The sequence below is a fragment of the Amphiura filiformis genome, chromosome 2 (assembly GCF_039555335.1).
Source record: "Amphiura filiformis chromosome 2, Afil_fr2py, whole genome shotgun sequence".
NCBI lineage: Eukaryota > Metazoa > Echinodermata > Ophiuroidea > Amphilepidida > Amphiuridae > Amphiura > Amphiura filiformis.
Window position 1 is genome coordinate 12,396,167 of NC_092629.1, and position 24,203 is coordinate 12,420,369.

The following is a 24,203-nucleotide window of genomic DNA, read 5'->3' on the forward strand; positions in this document are numbered from 1 at the left end:
CATAACAATGATACAATCGTACATACCAAATGACCACTATAACCATTAATTTATTACTTTGCAATCTTATGTTAATTAATATCAGGAAACAATTAACACAATGACTAAAATTTTCTCTTGCGAGACCAGCCAAAGAAAGTCACATGTTTATGATTTGTTGAAAGAGGAACACATTAAGTTTAATAGTAGATGTAGATTCGTATCATTGGTGCATAAAATAATCTGAATCAGAAGCACAAATGGGCTGTTCCAGTTTAAATCTATACACCCCGGAAGACATGATCTTAATCTTTCACACAGGGAGTGTGACTTTCAAATGGGTTACCTGAATGGGTGATTCCATTTGTAAACTACACTCCCTGTGTGGGAGATTAAGGTCATGTCTTCCATAGGGGGTATATGGATTTCAACTGGAATAGCCATCTTTGGACACTTATCAGTTCTCATTTCATTGGATCTATGCAATATGCATTTACTCAGATTGGTCAGATTCAAGTTCTCAAATTTACAAAACATATGACTTTCTGTGTTCATGAACAAAAACTGCCAATATTTAGTTCGCAATGTGATCTACATACAATCTTGGTCAAAAATACATTTTTTCTCAGCCATCTTATAGTCCCCCATCCTCTTGATCAATGTTGATTGCTGAATCATGATGTTTTGTGTCGGCTGCTAAGAAACTTGTTTCAAGAGCCTTAGATGGGGCTTTAACATGAGAGAAAATGGTTAGAGAAACCAAGTAATTTTGACTGAGATGGTTATTTGTTCAATGAATCTAATGCTCAATGATATGGGATAAGCGTGAATGGTAAGAGAACAAGCATAATTTGAACGAGTTAAGGGTTTGCAGTATGGTGCCTAATACGATAGTATGTGTATTTTGGTTTTGTGTGTTTGTTTGTACACTGTTTGTGTGTGTCTCAATACTGAAAGCTTACCATTGTTGGCATAAGATCAAACTGGGCAATTGTAGGACCTATTCTACTCATAGGCAAAAAGTAGTTTTCATAATCTATAGTAGTTTGATTATGTCCTACATAAATATCACAAACTACATTTTTCAAAGTCATGATGTATCTCCAGTTTATATATATGCATCCACAATAAATGTAGAATAGGTCATAGATTACACAATTGGTAACCCTAAAACGACCATATGCCTTAACATCATTTTGTACCTAAAAGTTTGAAAAATACCGGTTTTACTAAATATTGTGTAATCTCTTTTATACGCCGCTGCTGTTACGCTTAAAGCAAAGGAGGGTAGGTGAATTGGTTATTTGCTACAGAGCTTGCATTTTTTCATTTTTTTTCACACACTAATAGAATTCTTATGTAGTTTGAATGACTAAGTTAAACCACTATGACACTATTTCTTGCATTTGCAAGCTGCGGTTGTACCGGCTCGACTTACGGGTACGTTATAGTTAATCAATAACTTGAACAAATTTTATAAAGAAAGTGTAGTTTCTTCCTTGCTCCTGTTTTTTACAATCGTTGAATCTTTCAAACCTGGTATGTCCATGAATTGCTATTTCTCATACCTGACCCATGTTTCTTTTTTAGCATTTGAAATCTACACTTGATTCCCAGATCAAATCTTGTTCAGGATCAATGGGCTATTCCACTTGAAATCCATACACCCCCTGGAAGACATGACCTTACATGTTATCTCCCACAGGTGGTGTAGATTTGAAATGGAGTCATCCATTCAGGGAATCGCTTTTGAAATTTGCACTCCCTGTGTGGAAGATTAAGGTCATTTCTTCCATAGGGGATGTATGGGTTTCAACTGTATATCCTAATTTGAGTGGATCCCATTCCAGACAAAGAGATTAAACCCAAAGAGTACCAACTCTGAATTTCCCAGTGCGTAACACTATATGGTGAATTCCCTATTGGTTTGTCTCACATGGGGGCCAAAATAGTGTACCTACTGCATTTATTGGCTCAGCCTGATACTGAAGGATAATTTGTATCTTAATCTTGTGTGTTACAAAGATATGTGTGCATAGCACTTCTTAGCCTGTGTTATTTGTATATTGCCCTAGACATAATAAACAAGCACGCCACTTTCAATCAAAGTATACCAGGTGCATGGTAAAACAATCAAAAGGTATGCTATTTTGCCCTCCATGAGCGACACACAATCACGACGGAGTCCGTACTCTTTGGGTATAATCTCTTTGTTTCCAGATCAATTTGATCCATTTCAGATCATGACCCAGTCAGGATCAAATTTCAGTAAGACTCCACATCCACAGATTTAAAAAATGATCTGAAATTAGAAATGTTCAAATTTGGTTCCAAACAGATCAGTTTGATCTGGACTTAGTAGAGTGTATGATTACTTGACTGCTTGGTGCCAGAAGTGGGTAAACGCAATAGCTGCCCTGTGAACATCTGGCAATTTACACACAGTATATTGTACTCATCTCACGGCAGCTACACATGGCAGCTATTGCACTTACCCACTTATGGCACACTGAGCAGTCGACTTGTTTGCGTAGACTTTGTTATGTCTTATGTTTATGATTGATTGTTATTATTTGAAAAATGTTTTTGTTTTTTATGTTTAGATGCTGATCATGTTGTTTCTACCTCTTTTTCTGCCATAGACATGCAAATTTCCCCACATTTTTATGTGATAACTAATCTGTCATTCTTAAATTATTGCTTCCCCTGCAAGGTTTAGACTGGTTCATCCTTAAATCCTACAAAACCCCAACCTTTGAAAAAAATGGCTGTAGCAAAGTGGCTTATCCCTTCCACATGGCTAATTATTAAAGACATTTAGCTAAGATGCTGGAGTGGATGCACTATATGGATGATGTCACAAAGTACAATGTATTCTACTAAGTGGACTTCAGACTCATACGTGTACACTCATGTGGTCTGAATAGGCCCAGGCTTTCTTCCACCCAAGTGGTTCCATTCCTCATCTGGCCTAAAATGGGTTATTCCAGTTGAAATTCATATGCCCACTATGGAAGACATGACGATAATCTCCCACACAGGGGTGAAGATTTCATGTTTTCCATAGGGGATGTATGGATTTCATCTGTAATAACCAACTCTTGGTTTCCTAGCCACATAGGAGGTATGCATGAAGTAATTTTGTGCATGGGTATGCCCCCACCTCAATCGCTCTTATTGGTTTGGTCTACCTGACACCATAGAACCTCTTCAGCTTAAAGCAGATTGGCTTTACCCCTCCCCAATAATTATTAATCTATTTAGTAATTTAGAGGAATGTATGTGTAGATTGGTAGTGGTTTTGCTATAAAAGATCGATCAATTTTCTGTGCATTATATAAAAACATTTCTGCAACAAATTTGGTTCATGATAGCCCTTTCCTGAGCTAATGTCATAATGTTCTCTTAAAACATGTTAGAAGTGAGATTGTGCAGCTTAGGTGCTTTTTCTACTTAAAATGAAAGAAAAATTATTAAACTATTTAGTTACAAAACTAGTTCCTATATGTAAACTTGTCAAGTTCCTGTCTTTTCTCATTCTAGTTTACATTCAGTATTTAAACTTTAGTCAGGAAGATAAAAAAGTTAGTATGTCATTCACTCTCACTCTCTCATCTTTTTTCAACAAACATTTAGTTGCTTTATTCAAACATTTCTCGTTAATCAGTAAATTTCTTTCCATTCTCATTGAAGATTCTAGAATGAAAGTACATTTATTGCTATGATTTCAAACATCAAATTTGTAATTCATCCATAGTGCAAGAGATAAAAAGCATTTGTTGACCGGTTTATGGTATAAGTTTTGGTTTCCCATCCGTTTATACCACCAGCATGTCAAACATCTGTATGAAATAGGATTTTTGATTGCATATTTACATTATTTTCCTCATCCATTGGTTTGCTTTCACTTTTACTTTTCAACCAGTTAGATGAATATAGTCACAATTCAGAAGTGATAATGCATCATGTACCTATTGATAAGCATATTAGCAGTTCGTTTTGAATCAAATTGTGATAGTGATTGCATTCAAGTAGAAAACTGCTGAAATTTAAACACTTAATTTCCATTTGGCAATAGAGTGAAATTATGCACACATACAATGTACTGTAATCATTTTCCTCTCAAATAAAACTGATTATGGCTTAAGTTTTGTAAAAAAAGGTGCTGGCAAAGATCATTGTTTTGTAGCACCCTTTTAAAGTACTCTCCTTTGCCAGCTTTCCTCTGTGCCTATTAAAGGAGGATTTCGTGATCCTAGCATACTCTTTTTATGACATTTTTCAGTAGATATTCATGAAAAAAGCTTATTCTCAAAATTTCAGTTGATTCCGAATTTGCGTTTGCGAGTTATGCATGATTGTGTGTTACACTGCTCCATAGGCCACTGTTGTAATTTCGTTCTGGTATACCAGAACGAAATTCAAATTTGGCGATATTTTTGCTAAACAAATTTTTCTGCAAGAAATTTTTGGTACATAAACATTATGTAGCCAGACGTATCCAGTGGTATAAAATGCATTGAATAATGTTTCCATAATTTCACCTCTATTTTGCCTTCAAACTTCAGTTTGACTTTTAAAATATATTTTTCATCCCACAATTCAATTTTTTTCTGCACATTTCTCAAAATAGTCTATTCAGAATTATCACAACTGTATAATAATAATCTGTATGATAACTGTTTCAATCAATGTTTTAAGTTCGCTGTTACCATTTTCATTCACAGGTATACATGTGCATATTTGTAGAAATATAGACAGTTGTAGACTCAAATATTTTTAACAGACCCCAAATTAACCAACAAAAATGTGCACCACTTAATTCCAATAGTTGTTTTGCTACTGCAGTAGTTGCATTGGTTGTTTCATGTATAGATGAAAGTGTCAACTGGTGCTTAACACTATTTTTCCCCCCAATTGATTGGCAAATTTTGCAAGAATATTATCATACTGATAGGCAAAAAAGTTTAAGAAGCACAACTACCAAGCAAGTGTTATGTTTTGGTTTAGAATGAATGTTTGTGTGCTTTTTAGATTCTAATATATTATTTTGCCCCAAAATATAAAAGTTGATGCTGACTGCAGATACTAGGAATCCTCAACCTCAATTTCAGAACAACCAAGTTTCAAGTATAAGGCCCTCAGATTTGCATTCCGTAGTGAACCTTACCTTTTGCAAAACCATCCCTGTTAATTCCTAAAGCAGTTGAAATAACAATTTTGCCCTGCTTTGTCTTGTTCCCAACTTGATTAACATGCAATGTTATGTTTTAGTACACCAATGTGCCATCTTACATCGTACATCCCTGAATTTGGTCTCCTTGTGTGCGTAGTGTACAGACCGATTGTTCAAACTGTTCTTGTGAATTATGTCCAAAAGATTTGAAGCAACTTGTAAAGTTACACAGTATGTTATGTTTGTAGGTTATATTGTGGAGAGGATTCTGGATAACAAGAGTGATAATTAATTGAAGTCAAATTATACACATGCTCTGAGATTAGAGAATTTTAACTCAATACCTTTACTTTACTCACCCTAGTTGCAACAACAGATTCTCATGTTCCGTCCCTGTGAACATAGCCGTCTTCGGGGTTGACCCCTGTCCAGATACGTTTAAATTCCTTGAAGTTGACCTCAGGTGTGAAACACCAAGTACATGTAAGTAATGGTGGCAGAGGTCATCGCTATGACAACCCTGCCTGGAAATTTCCACCAATCACTGACTGACTTACATCGCCTTACTTGCATGGAATTGACTTGTGATTGAAATGATCTCACCAACCATCTTCCATGCGCTGACTCACAACTTGGTTAACATAATAGTACTAGTACTGTTTAAATTGCTAGACCAAAAATATTGAATTGTTAACTTCTCAAACCTATAGCTGCATGGCTGATAGCAAAGTCGTCACAGACTAACATTAACATCACTCACCAGTAGTAAGGTTAGGGTTAATAGGACTAGTGCTGTTCTTTTTAAAGACAGTTCTTGTTTGTTTTTTACTTTTGAGCAGCAGAAGCAGCAATTTGCATTTTACATAGTATTATGTGCTGTGATTGGTCAGTATATCACTTCCACAAGTAAATGCACACAGTAACCAATCAGGGTACATTTTGTGTTGAATGCAAATTACGGTTTGTGTAGGCTATATGATTTCTTGAGTTTTTTTAGTAGAGTTTGATATATTGGGAGTCTTCAACATTTCCAATTGAGATTCAATGTCAAAGGTCACTAATTCAATCAATCAGGTATCACCTTTTAAAGTGATTTTAACGGGTTTAATAAAACCATTAAGTGATGATTAATTGAAGATTTGGGGATTGAGTTATGTTACAAGTAGTGCAAGTTTATCACTTTAGTGCAAGATATGATAATAATATAGTGTAACTTTTTAAACCAGGTAACATCACACTTAACCTTTAACCTACCCACAATCCCTCAAAATATCACCATGACAACCAACCTTTGCATGTCTACCCAAACTGCTAGCCATCATCTATATCTTCTGAAACTCAAGCAGGTCCAGCTGAACAGCGGTCATGCATCGACAACCGTAGCAGTGGAAAGATCACAACTACCCATGCTCAAATGTAGAGCGCCCTCTATGTTAATTAGTACAATAGAGTTTTTTACATCATTTGCATGTTTTGCATCTATCTAACTCCATTTTAGGTGTAACAACAAAGCGTCCTGTTCCATTCGGGTTTCGTCCAGTATATTCGACGATAACTGCCCAGGAACCGTTAAATACTTGGAAGTTCAATTTGAGTGCATAACAGCACCCACTAGTAAGTATTTTAACACCAGAGCGCATTATTTTTCAGTCACCCTGTATAGGTGTTTCTTCCGCTTCTTCTGGTATTTCTAGAGTCTATTCTGGTGTTTCTAGTGTAATTCTGGTGTTTCTATTTTCTTCAATGTCATGGGAACTTTTTCATGTTTTTTTAAGTGATTGTGACTTTATGTGATCTTTTATAGATTTTTAAAGAGCCATTTCTTTGATATGCTCGATCTGTTTGGTAATCAGGATATTCAACCTTTCACTGGAGGTGAAAATTGTTTATCTGAACCAGTGTTCACTCTGATGCCTGTATCATACTTATTGTGGATATAATTGATCAGAAGTCGCAAGCATGGCCTAGCATAAAATCACAACCAGGGCCTGATTTGTGAAACTCGGTTGTAAATTAATGACTGGTCGTATTCATAAACAATGGACATATCACACAATGTACATATTAAAATAAGATTAATTGTCAATTCATGCATGACATACGACTGACTGTTGTAAGTTTGCAAGTATGAGATGGGCATTATGAAGTATGTCGCGATTGTGGTGCATTGGAAGTGAGTTTTGTGGCAGAGAATTCCCATTCCGTATAAATATTTTTTACCTAATTTGCACAAGGGTTCTATATTATATAGTAAGAGTGAACACTGATGTGGAAAATGACAGATATACAAAATAAGATATTCCAGTCAAAATCCATACACCCCCAATGAAAAACATGACCATAATCATCCAAACAGGAGGTGTAGATTTCAAATGGAGTCGCCCATTTAGGGAACCAAATTTGAAATTCACACCCCTGTGTGGAAGACTGAACTCATGTCCTCCTATGGGGATATATAGATTTCAACTGGAATAGCCTGAAATGGCTCTTTAATCATGCACCTTGTCTACTATTTCTTGTAAGCTTGAACTACCAAAATGAGTTAATTTTGTAACCGAAATCTGTACAAGATATTTCAACAGTTTTTTTTAACTAAATTTTTTACTCAAATATCCTGAAATAATGATGACTTGAAAATGTTCTTAGAATGTACTGCACACAGCTGTTACACATTGATCCACATCATGGGCTGAATTTGCACCGACACTCGAGGTATTCATCATCATCATCATTACCATCTTCATCATAGAAAAAAACACAAAATTAATTAACATAATTAACATTAATCATAACACCACCACTTACACAGCTCTAATATGGTTGGTAAAAGGGTGTATCTTTTGTTTACTTCACTAACATGTTACTCCCTTTTGCTGCAGCTTTGAATGAACTTTTTTTCCAAGACCCTCACATGGTAAAAGAATGTACATCAACTTGCAAAGATAAAAAAGGAAGATACTAAATTACCCAAGTATGTGTCATACAGTTAACTAATCTATGGCAAAAGACAGTACATTGTTTTAATTTTTTCATATGTTACAACCTTTTCCCATGTGAGTCAAATATACTGCGCACAAAAAGTATCCGGATACTTTAAGCAAAAGCAATTTTACACTAAATTGCAGTTGTCAATAGATCTAGGGATTTTTTGGTCTGCGTACTTTGATACTTCATTCGGCATGTTCCAACTTTATTCACTAAGCTATACACATTTGAATGGCAAAAGGTAGAGTTTCAAAACTGAAAAATTTAGATATTTCCTCCTTCAAGGCAATTACTGCTGCCTTTAGTTATGGCTTGGTGCAGCCTGACGGATGAATGCTCACTCCACTGTATTTAATATTTGGTGCTTTGAGGGACAAGTAAATGTTAATTTTTGTTGTCACTTGGCCTGAAAAAAATTGTTTGATTGGCGTAACATAAAAAAAATTAGGGTCGGTGTGGTCGGCATTTTTTTTTACACATTATGCTCTAAAGTGCTTTTTTCTTCCTTTTTTTTTAATTTTAGGGGTTTTTTTGGTTTTTTTAATTAATTTTTTGCAAAAAATAAGACAAAAAGTCTAGGGTCGGGCCTATTTTTAGGGTCAGTCGGGTTACACCAATCAAACAATTTTTTTTTAGGCCTTATGAAAAGCTCTCTTTTTTTTATTCAAATTGTTATACCGAATTAGATATAAAAATTTCCAGAATAAAATTCTCCATCTACTGACCACTTTATTTTACAATTTAGTTTTACTGTCTTTAAGACATTGCTTTTGTTTTAAGTGTTTGGATACTTTTTGTGCCCAGTATAGAAAAGTTAACCTTAGCATGGCAAAAGAAAGTAAAATACTAGTGATTTAAATAGGAAATACCACTCTTTTAACATATTAGAGCCATACAGTGCATGACAGCACATGTTTTCTCAAAAGCTGCGAATGCCTGAGACGACGTAACTTACGGGCCGTATTCTCTTAATTATAACCCACAAATCGTGAATTTCTAATTTTAATGCGATTAACCCGACAAACTTAACGTAACAACTTTAACGAGTTAATTAATTAATAATTAATTGATTCCTTCTTACAAGGATGCATGTTGGAGTGCAGAATGAAAAACAAAATACTGACTTTTGTACTGACATTTAAAAAATGAGCTGTTTGAAAACAAAATTAATCCAATTAATGCTGCTAAATGGGGCATTTTTGAAAAGCAATCCATATTTCTTCAATTTCTATACATTGTTACTTATGTACTTGCTGAAAATAAACAAATAACAAATGTCTGACATACACGCAATTTGCAGTGAAAATTGCCTTCTAATATTGATAAACTATTGAGACAAATAATAACATATTTTAATACTAATGTTTGGTGATTTCATTGCTCTATTTGATTTTATATTTACACAAGTTTAGACAAAGTCTAGGATATTCATAGTAATATTTTGACTGCTTCCCCCCCCCCCCAAAAAAAAAAAAGGTTTTTACAATGTTTTCAAATTTTTTGTAAAGAATGTGTTCAGGTTTGTGAAGCAATGTTAATTTCTATTTTGTTTAACTTTTTTGGCCACATACAACCAATTCTTAATGGTGATCATGTAATATTGCAATATAGCCCCTCATAATGCGTAACAACCAAGGGAAAATCACCCTTGACCAGGATTTGAACCTGGGACTTCTGGATTAATATGTGATCCAATACTGGTGATTTCACCAACTAGTTATGGACATTCTTCCATAGGATAGTTTTAGAGTTCTAGCTAGTCCGGGCTGTTATGCATGAAAACATTTCATCTCATTGTTAGTTGCACATACATTAGTTTGGACATAACCATAGTAACATAACATAATCGTAGTTGAAACAAAAATAACCAAATAATCTTTCACAAAATTTATAAAATGTGTTTACAAGAATCTTCTTTGTTGTTTTAAATAAATGTGTGTTTTCTATGGAGGTGGAGTTAGATCAGATTGTGAGATATTTCTTTGAAGTTTAGTGTCCTCTGATAAATGATGCCAAAACGTTAAAGCGTAATGGGTCTAGGCATGAAAGTAGAGAATTCACTCATAATAATGACATGAAAACTTTGAATGATGTGTGTCAAAAAAGAACAAAGGTGCTGACATTTATTTATCTGTCATTTTTATCAGCATTTTTTTTCTCGTGTTAATCATCTAGTTGAAATAATATTCGTAATTTGACCTAACTCCATCTCTGAAAGATTGCAAATTGCAAGGATGTTCTATTTCTCTGTCCACGCTGCATGGTAATGTATGTAAATTTTGTAGCTTCAATTGTTTGGACTATAATAATTGTTCCATAGCTTTGACACAAAGGCTTTAATTTTGTACCAAATCTAAGGTAAAGCTGTAGAAATTGAATATATGAGAGTAAATTTAGTTGAATTAAACATTGATGACTGGAAATATATTGGATAAATGTATTGTTTTGCTACTAATGCTGTCAGAGGAAACATTTAAGTTATTGATTGATTGGAAATTTCTTTTCTGATATTGTGTAAAACAAAGATAATTTCGTCTTGCGTTTATGAAATTGTTTAAGTCAAGAGCAAATTGCTTCTTTATAAGAGAATTGGACTTCAAAGAAGGATAAGAATGGTTTTGTGAAGTCAAGTTGAATTAAAATAATTTTTAATTAAGTCTGAAATAAGATTCAATCATATTAAATTAAGTGAAACAATTTTATCATAATATTTTAAGTAAGAAACTTAACCTTTGTTACCCTACATTTCCCCCATTAGCAACACTATTGCCCACCACAACACCTATGCCTGTGATGATGACAACGGTTATGCAACACATCACAACGAAAAAGCCAAAACCTACGAATGCGGAGAGTACAACACCGGAAGTGCCTACCACTAAGGGAAAGACACAGCAGCCTCCTCCGCCGGTAGATTCGACAGTGCAACCTACCAGGAAAGCAACGACTGAAAGTGTTAGAACTACAATTAAGAATACAACACCACAAGGTTAGTGCAACATTACATAAAAGCAGTTATTGTATGATCAAATTTATTTATTTGTCTGAAAAAATAGGGCTAATTCTGACTACTTAATTTTAAATTCTACATCTATGCTAACTCTAATTCTAACCAATTGAACTCCATCTCTAGATCTAACTCAGAATCAGATTCTAATTAAACTCAGATCTAACACTAACCCTCAGCAAGATATTATGTAGGCCCATAACCAAGATTTCATGGGGGGGGGGCAGATTTGAAAAAGTGGACTTGGGTGTGGACTTTGAAAAAGTGGACTTTGGGGTAGATTTTGAAAAACTGGGCTTTTCTTCAAAATTTTGAACTCTTATGACCAAAAAGGGCTAAAAAAAACCCCTCAATTTTTTCACTCACTACGCTCGCAAATGGGGTTTTTTTTAGTCAAAAAGAGGACATTTTGGATGGGGGTGGTCCTGGTCCCCTGATTACGGGCCTGGTATCATGCTTAAGTTTAAAAATTACATGATACAGAGCACCTGATAACTGAAATTCATTAAGCCTAAGGCAAGATACAACTGAAAATTAATTGAGACAAAAATGCAATTAAATCTGTTTATTGGTTTTCTGTAATGATTGCAAACTACCTTGTGATAAAGATGATGAGTTGATTGATAATATAAAATTATGTGGGGGTGAGAAAGATATAGTGTGTGCACATTTTGTGTGTGTTTATAAACACAGGCAATGAGACATAATGCGAGTAACTGCGGACGTCCGAATAGTGAAAACTTCCTCCAAATGATTTACCTCTGTCCAAGTTTACCGGTAGTAACATTCTCAGAAAAAATATTTGACTTGGAACCTTTTTTGTCATGCATACGGAACCCTCTCCCAAAATGGTTCTAGAAAGAACCTTTGCCAGAAAATGGTTCTAAAGGAGCAAAAAAAGGTTTGGTCAGCTTTTTGGGTTGTGTAAAGAAATATTTTTATGGATTTGAGAACCCTTTAAAAGAGTCCATGTGCAAAGAACCAATTTTAAAGGCTCTGTATATGACCAAAAAGTCATTAAACCTATAAAACATTTTTGGTTCCTTTTAGAACCATTTTTAGAACCATATACAGGACAAAATAGGTTCTAGGTTGAACCTTTTTTCTAAGTGTGTGAGGTTAGAGTTAGTGTAAGTTTACATATTTTGGGTTACTGAGGATAAAATTAGTTAAATGTTCCTGAATATTTTATTTACTCACAGTTCCTACAACAACACCGCAGCCACAGACGTGTTCTGCTGTAATGGAACGTGGAATAAGTTGGCCGGAGACCAGGGTCCATACACAGGTCACCAGGCCGTGTCCAGAAGGATCCACAGGTAAGATAGCATGCATGAATATTCATTCATGAATATGCATGATAACATGCATGAATATTCATTCATTCATTCATTCAAAATTTTGGGACTGACTGCAAGTCTTAAGGTTCAGTAGTCCAAAAAGCGGTTCAATAGTCACAAAGCTCTTTTCTTGGTTGTGTATAATCAGGGGTAGCGCTGGCAGGTAAATGACCCCTTAACTGACATAAAATAAAAAACTTAGGGGTCAAATGATTTTTTAAGGGGTCAAGTGAACGTTTTAGCTACACTTATTGCCTTTTCAACACTAGATGAGGAGGTACAACTATTGTTAACATATGAACCTGTTAACTTGAAGTTCTCTCCATGTCTTTGTGTACATTTTCAACCTAACTAACAGCAGCTAATGATGCTTGCTGCATGGAAGGAGAGAAGATTTATCAAAGCAATAGTTCTCGAAAGAAACAACTTAAAAATGTCCGCAATACCATTTTATACACCAGCCATGCAATACACAAAGAGCACTGGTTTATTGGTGCTCTGCCCAACTGTGTGTACAGCATGCTATATTAATCCACAAGATTATGAGTCTCGTCTATTATAAATTGAATAAGATTCAGACAGATATTTCTTTGTAACATGAGTTTTATTCCACCTAATTTCAACTTGCAATTTAAATATCAGCCATATCCATCATGACTGGTTATATTTCCCAAACTCGAAATGCCACCCTATCAACAGAACCAATATGACATATTCTTTAAAATGTCCCCTTATCTAAATTGTACATCAAATCCCAGCAATTTGTCAATGATCTTCAATAGCTGGCGAGCAAGCTCTCCCTCGGCCTGTCCCTCCCAGGGTAGTACCCGCCACCACATGGTGTACAGTCCCATGTGAGAAGGTCTCAATGTCTTATCTTGAAACAAATGTAAAAGCTGTGTCACTGTGTAGCTAACTGAACCATTAAGCTGGGTGGATTTCCACCTACTAATACAAAACATGGCCAGGTACATGGTATATATGATTGGATACAGAGGTGCAGCTGTTAGGGTGTATCATGAGTTTGAAGACAAGGGGTATGATTGTGGTACTGAGATGGGGTAGTTCAGATATCACTATTGTGGGGTGCATTCTGGGGGCAGAGAGGAACAGGATTAGACAAGCCTTTGTCTTTCTCTAAAGTTCATTTTTGACATGGTTAAGCAGATTTTACCCATCTTTAAAGTTCATTTTTGAAAGACTTGAATGTAATTGAGTAATAACAGGTTAATCTTGGGATGGGTTGTGATGGTTAATCATGATGTAGTCTCATTAGGGTACTGTGCCTAGATTTTTGGTGCTGTATTACTGAATACTAGTTGGTGTTGCATGTTAGCCATGTTTGCAATTATAAAGCTTGGCCCTTGAGCTGAAAGGTCCATGAAAATCACTGCCCGTTTGTCCCCCAAGTCTGCAACTTACTTCAAAATCAATCAGTGGCATTATATGTTGCATGTTGTTGATTTGCAAATTTGAAGTCTTGCAAAGTGTCACAAAATGTGGACCAGTTTAACATTAACATTTTACAACTGCGCTTGGGCCCCGTGAATATTTCAAACCCAAGAGATTTTGCATGTTTATGTCAGGGAAGAAATTGTGCGGTGGTAACTGGGGAGAGAACCCATCTTAAGTGGTGCATGTAGGAGTGGAGATTTTGCATGTTTGTGACAAAAAAACCTGTTTGGTAGTTACGTACAGCAGCAATTCTACAGAGCGTAATGAACCTGTCACATCTGAAATGGTCACGGGATTCTTTGTACATCTATATGTTGAAAAATGGAAGGGAGGTAAGCTTAATTAAACATGGGAGGGAGGTAAGCTTACACATGGGAGGGCAGTAAGCTTAAGAGTTTTGTGTTTTCCTATCTTTAAATCTGTTTCTTACATGCTATCATCTTTTCCTTACTTTCAAGGTGTTATGCAGCAGGGTAAGTGTTAATGTGGATTCATCTTTCTTAAATCTTGGGATTCCCAAAATTGCCCTTCCAACCAAGTACAAAGACAGTATGTGTTAAGAACTAACATGACAGATACTGTCTTTTTAAGGGAATGTTTTTAATCAGTATGATCTCATAGTAAACATGCAGTATCAGAGGAGGTATCTTACACTTCCCACAATGCATTTCTTCCATTTCTGTTTTCTGTACTTATTTGCTATCTAGTGCAACATGGGTCGATAGTGACGAAATAGACCTCAATGAACAGAGCACATCCAGATCTTGCAAAATATGTTTATTTCATGATGATCGACCAATGTTTAGCAGTCTATTCTCAAAATGAAAACAAAGGGAACCTGTACAAAGTAATAGGAGTGTCCTTTGCTATAATGAGGTGATGTATCATGTTGCAAAGGATTTTGGGAAGGGTAAGATATCTTCTCTGCCATTTATTAACAGAGCAGGGGATACTGCATTTTTACCCAGGAGGGCAGAACAAAATCAAGATAGAGAAGATCATCCACAGAATGCCATTAGTTTGTTATGTCTGCAGGTGTGACATGTCCTGTAACCATGGTAACCCCAAGTGCATTGTGGTCATCATTATAACCCCACATCATAGATTGGTTCTAAATACATAAAATAACATATTGATCAGATTTGTTGTGATACTGACAATAATAGAGGACTATCATTTGACTTGAACTTTGACCATTTCCTCCCTGACTTCTGACCTTTTGTGTGTGTACTTCATCATTCGGTATGACCCTTTCAACAGTTTATACCATTTCATTGGGATCAATTTGTTTGATTGTGTGGCCAAATTATACAACAGGTATCTTCAGAACTCAAAAGATTTGGATCAGCTTCACAGCTCCCTGTTACACCCCAGTGGGGTGAGGCGGGTGAGATAAAGAACCCTAGTGCACAAGACAGTGAAGGAACTGCACAACCTTGCACCACCTTGCAATTAGCAGTTAAAGCAGTAGAACAGAAGAACTTTTAATACATTTTATAAATCGTAATAAATAATTTTTATGACACAAGGTCAGAAAGGTCAAAGGTCCTCCCCTCTTGTTGCGTTTGTCAATGTAAGACAACTTTATCATTTTGGGCTGGACTGGTTAGTAACTATATAATGATGTGTTGACTGTTGACCAGTGTGTTGTAATTGTGACCCATCGTGGATGACGGCATTGTATGTTTAATCCATTAAGTAATTAATGTGAATGAAGATTAGTTGACTATCATGCATGTAACTTGGTTTAACAAAACTAGAAATTTAATATTACATTATAACAATTAGTGAATGTTATCAGTCATCCAGCATCTTTAAACTTACTTTTAACAATTATTAAAAATGATTTATAATATTATATCATTCCACGCTCATTTTATTCAGACTAATTAATTATTGGGAGTTCTGTTATTTTCTTAATCCCCCCAATCTTGGGTTTCCCTCCCAACTTCCCCCAGTCAAATAAGAAATGGGGAAATTTCCACTTCTTAGGCCTAAACTGTCAAATTTTAGGCAAACTAAAGTACCTATAGCTCTAATTTGTGCATTTCCCCCAGACAAATTTTCTTGGTGCATGCCATTGAAAGTTACACAAGTTTCTTTTGCACCACATAGTACATCACTGATTATACTGCATGATGAAAAGAGACTCATTACGTATACTAATACACATCAAACTTACAACCATGGACCATGCCAGTAAATGTTATCATCATTGCATCTGAAGGAGTTACGTCTAAAATCCCTTCTGAATCATTGCGCTATTTGAGTTGAAATCCATACACATGACCTTAATCTTCCGCACATGGAGTGTGAATTTCAAATGGGGTTACCTGAATGGATATCTCCACTTGCACCCTCTGTAGAAGACATGACCTTAATCTTGCACACAGGGAGTGTGAATTTCAAATGGAGTTACTTGAATGGGTGACTCCATACCCCGTTTGTGGGAGATTAAGGTCATGTCTTCTGTTGAGGGTGTATGTATTTCAACTGGAATAGCCAATTGATTAATCCACACGTAAATCCGTAGGATGGATAGGGCACACAGATAACAGTTCTTAATGAGTGTGTTGCATGGATGTTGTCAATGCATGGTACTATGAGACTAAACATTATGTAAATTCTAGAAATTTTTGCATGTGTCCGACACGATACGGACAGTAAGTTTTTCAGTGGTCACTACAGGTACAACACAAATACATGCGCAGTGAAGACAATGAAGGATTTAGTCTTGGTGATCAGTATAAATGTTGTTTGCAGGAATGGATTTGAAGATCCTCACAGAAACTGTGGGACTATTATAGTCTGTTTGAGGACAGTTATTCTTAATAAATTAATAAATTATCGTGCAAACTCATGCTAGTCTCTGACACAGCCAGTTTGAGCCGGTCCTGGCATACAGTCTGACCTGAGACTAGGCAAAACTCTGCTCTGTGATTGGTTCAAAAATGTGATTGTTAATAATTCATAAATTATCCATCGCTTATTGCTGTCCTCAATCAGTATATGCCGTTTGTACATTAATTGTGCGGAGTGTCTCATTTCATTCTTCATTATCTCTGGTGCCATCAGTGCGTTTACGATGTTGCGTTGCCAGCATATGGACAAAATCGCTGTTGTGTGTACATGCTCTGCATGATTAGGTTAATGCGCATGATTCAAAACTGCCACTGCGAAATCCTACAAGGCGTTAGTCTCAACTTGAGACAAGACACACTATAAGGTATGTAAGTACCATTGAGAAGTTTTACCCTCTGGCTGCGACATATTGATAAGTTTGTTCAAATTGCAATTGACACTGTCAAATTGCACATCCTATTCAGATCCATATCTCTTCACATCGGGCTGATCCAGTCGAAATCCATATACCCCCTGTTGAAGATATGACCCTAATCTCTTACATATGGGGTTTATATTTCAAATGGAGTCTCTCATTTAGGTGACCCTATTTGAAATTCATACTCCCTATGTGGAAGATTAAGGTCATGTCCTCCATAAGGGGTGTATGGATTTCAATTGCAATAGCCCAATAATACTAGTAACTATGATGACTTATCCTGAATAGTTGTGAATAATAATGGGGTGTGCATGTAGTGAGTGTGTGCAAAAAGGTTGAATCGGGGAAAAAAGAAAGTTTGAATGCAATGAAAATATAAATATTTTCTTTTACATCAACTTCAACACAGTTTCAACTTTGACTGTTTAACTCAACATACACCGTGACTGCTTGTCACACACAACACAATTTTGATGTGAGGTTTTAAGTATGAGGCATACGTTAATCAAACTAAGCACTTCTGGCAGCTATTTTCTTCCATAACACCCAAACTAAATTCTTCGTACAATTTTAACAGTCTAGACTTTGACACAGTTAAGGATATTGGCTCACCTGTATGACAAGTCATTTGTGTGCGGAGACTATCAAGGAAACTCACAAAGTGTTCATCAGATAAAGAAATTGATTTCAATTGGACTTCATTTAAAAGGATTAGGGTAGGTATTGGTGGATCCTAGATCGAGATGTGAATATAAAAGAAAAGGTTTGGTCGGTTGAGTTAAGAACTAGGCTGGTTTTAGGGTGGGGGCATTGTGCTTGAGTCAGGTTGTTCATTCTCCTACAAGGTCTATAGAGCCCTTCTAGATGTCTTGATGTGTTTGATGTCACACTGGGTATTGTAAATTATTGTATGAACTTATAAACATTAATTTTCACCAGGTTCGCCGTCGCAAATAATAAAGGAGACAAGGAGAAAAAGTGATCCCGCCTGGGAATCGAACCCAGGACCTCAGGTTTATGAGACCTATGCCTTAACCACTTGGCCACGGGAGCTTCATGATCAGGCTGGTTGAAATTCGAACCCATAAGCGGTCACTTAAACTTATCTCCTCCCCGCAAATAATTCCCGTCGATCATGCCACTGTTTTTCCGTGGTATGAACTTATCTTTAAAAAAAAAGTAAATTCAGAGTTATAATTTGCAGATCATATTTGTTTATCCTTACTCTGTAAGGTTTAGTGCAAGGGTTTTCACTTTAATTTGCTAGTGGGCCAAGACAGGGCTAAACACATCAATTTCAAACATTCATGCTTGAGGGCCAAATACATCCAGTTTTGCATTACATTTTGGAGTTTGTCAAGGGCCAGTATCAGTGGGTTTTGTGGGCTGGATTTGGCCTACTATTAATCATGACAATAAGATGGGTTAACCATTGGTCGTTGAGCATGTAGAAGGGGGCAAATACTTATCCTCTTCGATAGTCATCAAAGCGCACCGTATCTGGAACTCTGAATTATGAAATTTATTTTAGATGGAGAGAATTATGAGCGAAATACATTTTATTGACTTATTCAAACAGTTTATGAAGTTTAAAATCATAGCCTAAATAGGTCTGTGGGACAAACTATTTCAAAAACATTTGCGGATTTCTTCCCAAAACCAAACAATGATATAATCGCACAGTAAAAGGTGTACATTCTAGTTGGTTCTGACTGTGGGAATCAAACATATCAGATATTGTATAAGGTCATATATCAGTAGGATCTTTCGCATCACAATTCCCAGGGTTCACAGTTCATAACTCTACTGTAAGCCAATAAATGTGGTCGTCAGCCTGATATAGATTAGGTATCAAAACTCATCCCCTCGCATCAAAAGGTTCCATATGATAATAGCAGTAGTTAATGATGGGTCTTGAACTTTGCGGTTGGTATATGAGCATTATTTTGATTCTTAAGGCATCATGTGGCGAGTTGTTATAAAACAGTCTATATATGGAATCATGCTATGACATAGGAGGGCAGATAGTGTTACTACTTGCTGATTTTGAAAACCAGACAGAAAATTCTGTGGAATTTATTGATCATATTTTAAAACAACTTAATAATTTTGCCCATACTTTATTTTGCTTTAATACGCTATTCGTCAGCATTTTTTGTGGGGATTAAATCAGAACTCAGAATTTAATGTTATTTCCAAACTTGTCTGAATGCAAAACTTTTGAATTTGTGAGTGTGTTAAATCACAATACTGTAGTCTGTAGTGGTGTTCTTTGCAAAGTTGGTGAATTTGTATACTTGGATGTTTTAGGCTATTTCATCATATTCTGTAGCTTGGGTAGATGTGAATTATGTGCATTTTATCAGTAATATTTACACTATTTTAACATTTTCTGTCCATAATTCACTCAGATCAAGACACGTTATCAAAAAGCATCCCACAGGCCAGATTTGGCCCACGGACCGATGGTGGATATCCCAACTCTGAGATGTACAGTAAACATAGCAAAACAAGGTGTATTTGGCCATTAAACAGATTTTTAAATGTGTTTGGTCCTTGTGACCCTTGAGCAATTATAATTGAAGCCCTGGATTAATAATATCATGCATACATGCTGAAGGTATAATACCACATAATAATGACCTATAATAGGGCAATAACTAATTATAGATGTGTTAATTACATCCTTAATTAGTTCATTGTCTCCTTTATTAACACCTGTCCAGCATAGAATACCACAAATCAGTCAAATAGCATGAAATAATTTTATAGTTTCTATTTTTATAGAGTGTCAAAACTGATTGATCATGTAACGATGCATATGGCATGTTTTAATAAGTGATGACATGTATGCTTTAATAGTATTAATTATCATATGATAATAAATAAATTAATATTATTTTATTTGGGAAACTAATTTGTAAAAAAGCTTAATAATCAGCTTTAGTATCAGCTTTTAGTACCAGTATGCTGTAATGTTTTGCATGCACAGGCTTTAGTGTCTCTTATTAAATGTTGGCGAGTTGCATAACAAATTATTGGAATCACAGATAGATATGATTTACAATAATAAATACTCGGGAGTAAAGATAACAGCTCTCTATGGCTTTCCTTTTCTCTGGTGCAGTCTTTAAAGTCAGTGCATTGAGTATACACCAGTATTTTGATTGAACCCTTGCATTTTTAAGCTGCATCCAGTGAAGTGTGAACCGAAGTCACTGACTGTACAAGAGAAATAACTCTCTACTGTCTATGGTATAATGCAATAATCTGGCATAATATCATGCAATTTTCTTAGAATGAAGATTTCAATTCATGCCTTTAATCTAATATGAAATGGCTTGCCTAAAGCTTTTTAAATTTACCATTTTGACTGCAGGGCGCACCAACATCCCAGAGGGGGCCAATATTTTGATAAGGGGTATGGTCGATACACTCCAAATCGAAATGTTGACACATGTATGTGGGTTTCTGACCACATTAACATTGTATTTGGCCTTTTTAGCCTAAAAAGATCACATTTTTGCACTCTTTGCACAAATTTAATTCCACTTTTGTACCATTTATAAGCTTCAATATGACAAAATGTTTCATAAGAAAATTGTCTTTATACAATCTCATAACTAAACTGAACTGGAGCCTTCTAGGAGAGCTGTTTAGAGCATTTACAATAAGCCCGATCCTGACTCCACTTCGCAGCGCGATGCGATCGTGCTGCGATGCTTTTAAAACATCGCAGCATCGCTGTATATTTTAATTTCATCGCACGATGTTGCGATGTTTTAAAAGCATGTGGGGTCTGCATCTCCTTTTAAGGTCATTCTACCGACCTTGATTTTCCAGCAGCCAATCAGAAGCGTGCACGGCTGCGATATTGCAGCGCGATGCGAAAAAGTTGAACATTGTTCAACTTTTTCGCAGACCAAAATTTCCACCGTGCGATGAAAATTTTCACCACTGAGCTCGTAAAAACCTGGCTCAGATTACAGTTTTTATAGCATCGCAACATCGCATCGCGCTGCGATGTGGAGTCAGGATCAGGCTTTAGAGTGTAGTAAGAGAATGGTCAACTAAGGAGAGCTAAAAATCACTCTCCTATAAAGGAGAGCAGTAGGAGAGCGATTGTTCTCGCTATCCTCAAAAGGCAGTCCTTGAATATCACTGCTTCCACTGGACAAGTTGACAAATACAGTTTATTTCATTGTGAACAAAAATGCAGCATTAGTTTGCACAATATTGAATAAGTTCACATTACCATTACCCTAGTGACACTGAATTCTTAAAAAGTTTTTAAGAAGGAAAAAAGACAGTAGCGAAGCCCTGGCAGACTTGAAAGAGTTTTGCAAATTTAATTAGTTATCATAACACACTGAATTATAGTAATCTATGTCAGTCATTGTGACAGTCATCGGTGCATACATAATTAATATCTTCCATATTAAATGGATGCAGTCAATCGGGATATTCAACTTTCAATACGTTGAGGGATATTAGCCATGTTGATCCTTGTATAGATCAGATTAGAGTTACATGCATGCAGTCAATCGAGATATTCAATTTTCAATCCGTTGTGGGATATTGGCCATGATGATCCTTGTGAAGATGCTGATTAGAGTTAGAGTCATGCTTAGTGCATCTCCGATAGCTGTATACCAAGATGAGGGAAATTACTCTCAAAAATAGGGAAAGAAGGGTACAGTTATGAAAAAGAGTAAAAGGCTCGTATGCAGGATTTTTTTGGGGGTGCAGATTTGAAAAAGGTGAACCCCTTTTCCAGGGGAAGGATCAATTTTGTGAAAAGTAGACCTTCCCAAAATTTGGATTGTTTTTGACCAAAAAAGCATATTTTTTTTGCTTGCTTATGCTCACAAATTGGGATTTTTTAAAACTTTGTTATACTTTAACCCGCACCCCATCCTGCTGTGTATGGGCTTGAGTAAAATGTATTCCATTTTCTGTCTGTTGAGTTATATTAGACATGTTTATCCTTCTTAAGATCAGATTAGAGTTCAGGTCATGCTTAGTGGTACTCAAAAGTTGTTGGCATAAAACTTCTTGGCAATACTGTACGAATAATAAAGAAGACTATAGGAACAAGGGTCAAAGTATTCAATTTTCTGTCTGTTTAGATGTTAACCATGTTTATCCTACTAAAGATCAGATTAGAGTTAGGGTTATGCTATGTGCTCCTCACATGAATTTCCAAGAAGTTTTAATAACTTTTCGCTAACACCACATAAATAAGGAAGACTTAAATTAAGTATAAAAAGAGTCCTTTGGGTCGTAGAAATGCGCTAAACAAAATGAGCGTAAAGTCGCATGTTGGGAGTTTCGAGACGTTCCAACTGTTTAGTTGATGTTCTTTGTTTGAAGACATCTATATTGGCATTGTGAATGCGTACAAAATTAATCAGTGTGGAAAATGATATAGGAAGGTGCACAAAGCTGGGGGCTTGTCCCTCTAAAAGAAAGAATAAAAAATGTAGAGATGTTTTAATTTTGTGTAAAATGTCCTATTTTACCTCCAACATAGCTATCGGCTTATCACTGGCAGACTATGTTAGCACATCTATGCTACTAACAAAGGTGCACAAAATTGAATTTGGATGATTTTTAGGATTTTCCAACTGCAAATCGATGAAAAGCGCTTTAAACTTTGCATAATACTGTTCAGGTCATTCACCTTGCTGGTTTATTTAAGATTATTTATCACTATTTTAAAATCAAGAAGCAAATGAAATATAGACAACTATCAAAAATTCATTCCTCAACAGGAAAAGGAAGAAGAGTCAACACATGCCCAAGGGAATCCCCATCCCATAATACTTGTCCCTAAACTTATCCAAAGTGCCCAGCTGTTCCGCGAGTTTTCCGCCATTTTGGTAGCGATATGTTTCGTGATTTGACGGCCTGGGGGTATGTATTATGGGAAGGATATTGAGCTATTCCAGTTGAAATCCACACTACCCCTGTGGATGATTTGGCTAAAGTGTTCCACAAAGGGAGTATGAGTTTTGAATACAATAGGCATGCAGTTGGGTAACTTTTTAAATGCTCACTACTGCTGTGGAAGATATAGGTAAAGCCATAATACAGGGGGAGTATGAGTTTCAACCCTGACCAATTACATTTGAAAAACATACTCCCCCTGTGGAAGACATTTCCAAAAGCTTCCACATGGGTAGTGTGGATTTTAAATGGAAGAGCCGATTATGTGATGGTTATAATTTGATACGATGTTTAAGTTTGATGGTCAGAATTCAACAAATAGCCGATGGCGGGTGTTTGTGTATTAGAGGGGTTGACAAGGGGGTCATCCTTGGGGAGGGGGGCAATGATGGATGGTATTTTGTGTCGATTAGAAATAGAGCGAAGCGTCTAGAAACTATATAAATAATCTTTTCTATCAAGCGTGAAAATTGTGTGTATCTAGTTTTAAAACTAGAATTTTAAGATAAAAGTTTGATGCACTTCAAGTAGAATGGAGCAGCCAATCGGAAAGGATGTTAGAAAAAAATATGCGTGTGTTGCATAGGATTAATTAATTTTCTTTTCGGGTTGATGATTCTGTGTATTGAGGAAAAAATGAATTACTTGTTGCTCTAGAAATTAGACGAATTAACAGCCGATTGGGCTATTTCAGTTGAAATCAAGACATTAATCTCCCACATAAGTGGTGAAGATTTCTTGAAGTCATGCAACATAAATTGCTTGTAGGTCCTTCTTACATCCAGCCAGTAGCTAGACACACATACGCACATTGAAATATCCAACTTGGGCAGATTTGCTGCATTTTTATTTGGAAAGACAAAAGTGTTCATGCTTGTTAGCAAGTCTGTTGTGTACTTCTTGGTACTGCCCCACTCTCAAGTTCGACCCAATCCGCAGGGATATATTCTCACTCCATAGGGATTAAGGGAGAGGGGAATCGTTATTGACAATGTTATGCTTGTGCAGACACATTTTAAAGTTTTCCAATTA

At 36.0% G+C, this 24,203-nt stretch overlaps 1 protein-coding gene and 1 non-coding gene across 12 annotated transcripts in view; one reads left to right on the top strand and one right to left on the bottom strand.

The window, feature by feature from the left end:
• Positions 1-24,203, top strand: part of LOC140145892 (adhesion G protein-coupled receptor L2-like) — a 217,448-nt gene that overhangs the window by 87,335 nt on the left and 105,910 nt on the right. For 8 of the 11 annotated variants that reach the window (XM_072167599.1, XM_072167605.1, XM_072167607.1 and 5 more), the window contains exons 4-8: positions 1,393-1,419; positions 6,654-6,769; positions 10,899-11,129; positions 12,350-12,466; positions 14,401-14,415. In XM_072167599.1, coding sequence (XP_072023700.1) covers positions 1,393-1,419; positions 6,654-6,769; positions 10,899-11,129; positions 12,350-12,466; positions 14,401-14,415 — 506 coding nt within the window. Of the gene's footprint in view, positions 1-1,392; positions 1,420-5,519; positions 5,639-6,653; positions 6,770-10,898; positions 11,130-12,349; positions 12,467-14,400; positions 14,416-24,203 lie in introns of all 11 variants that reach the window. The other 3 variants (XM_072167601.1, XM_072167600.1, XM_072167602.1) reach the window with 3 other exon arrangements.
• On the bottom strand, positions 18,202-18,275 carry Trnam-cau (transfer RNA methionine (anticodon CAU)). The gene has a single exon. It is a non-coding gene; the product is annotated as a tRNA-Met (tRNA).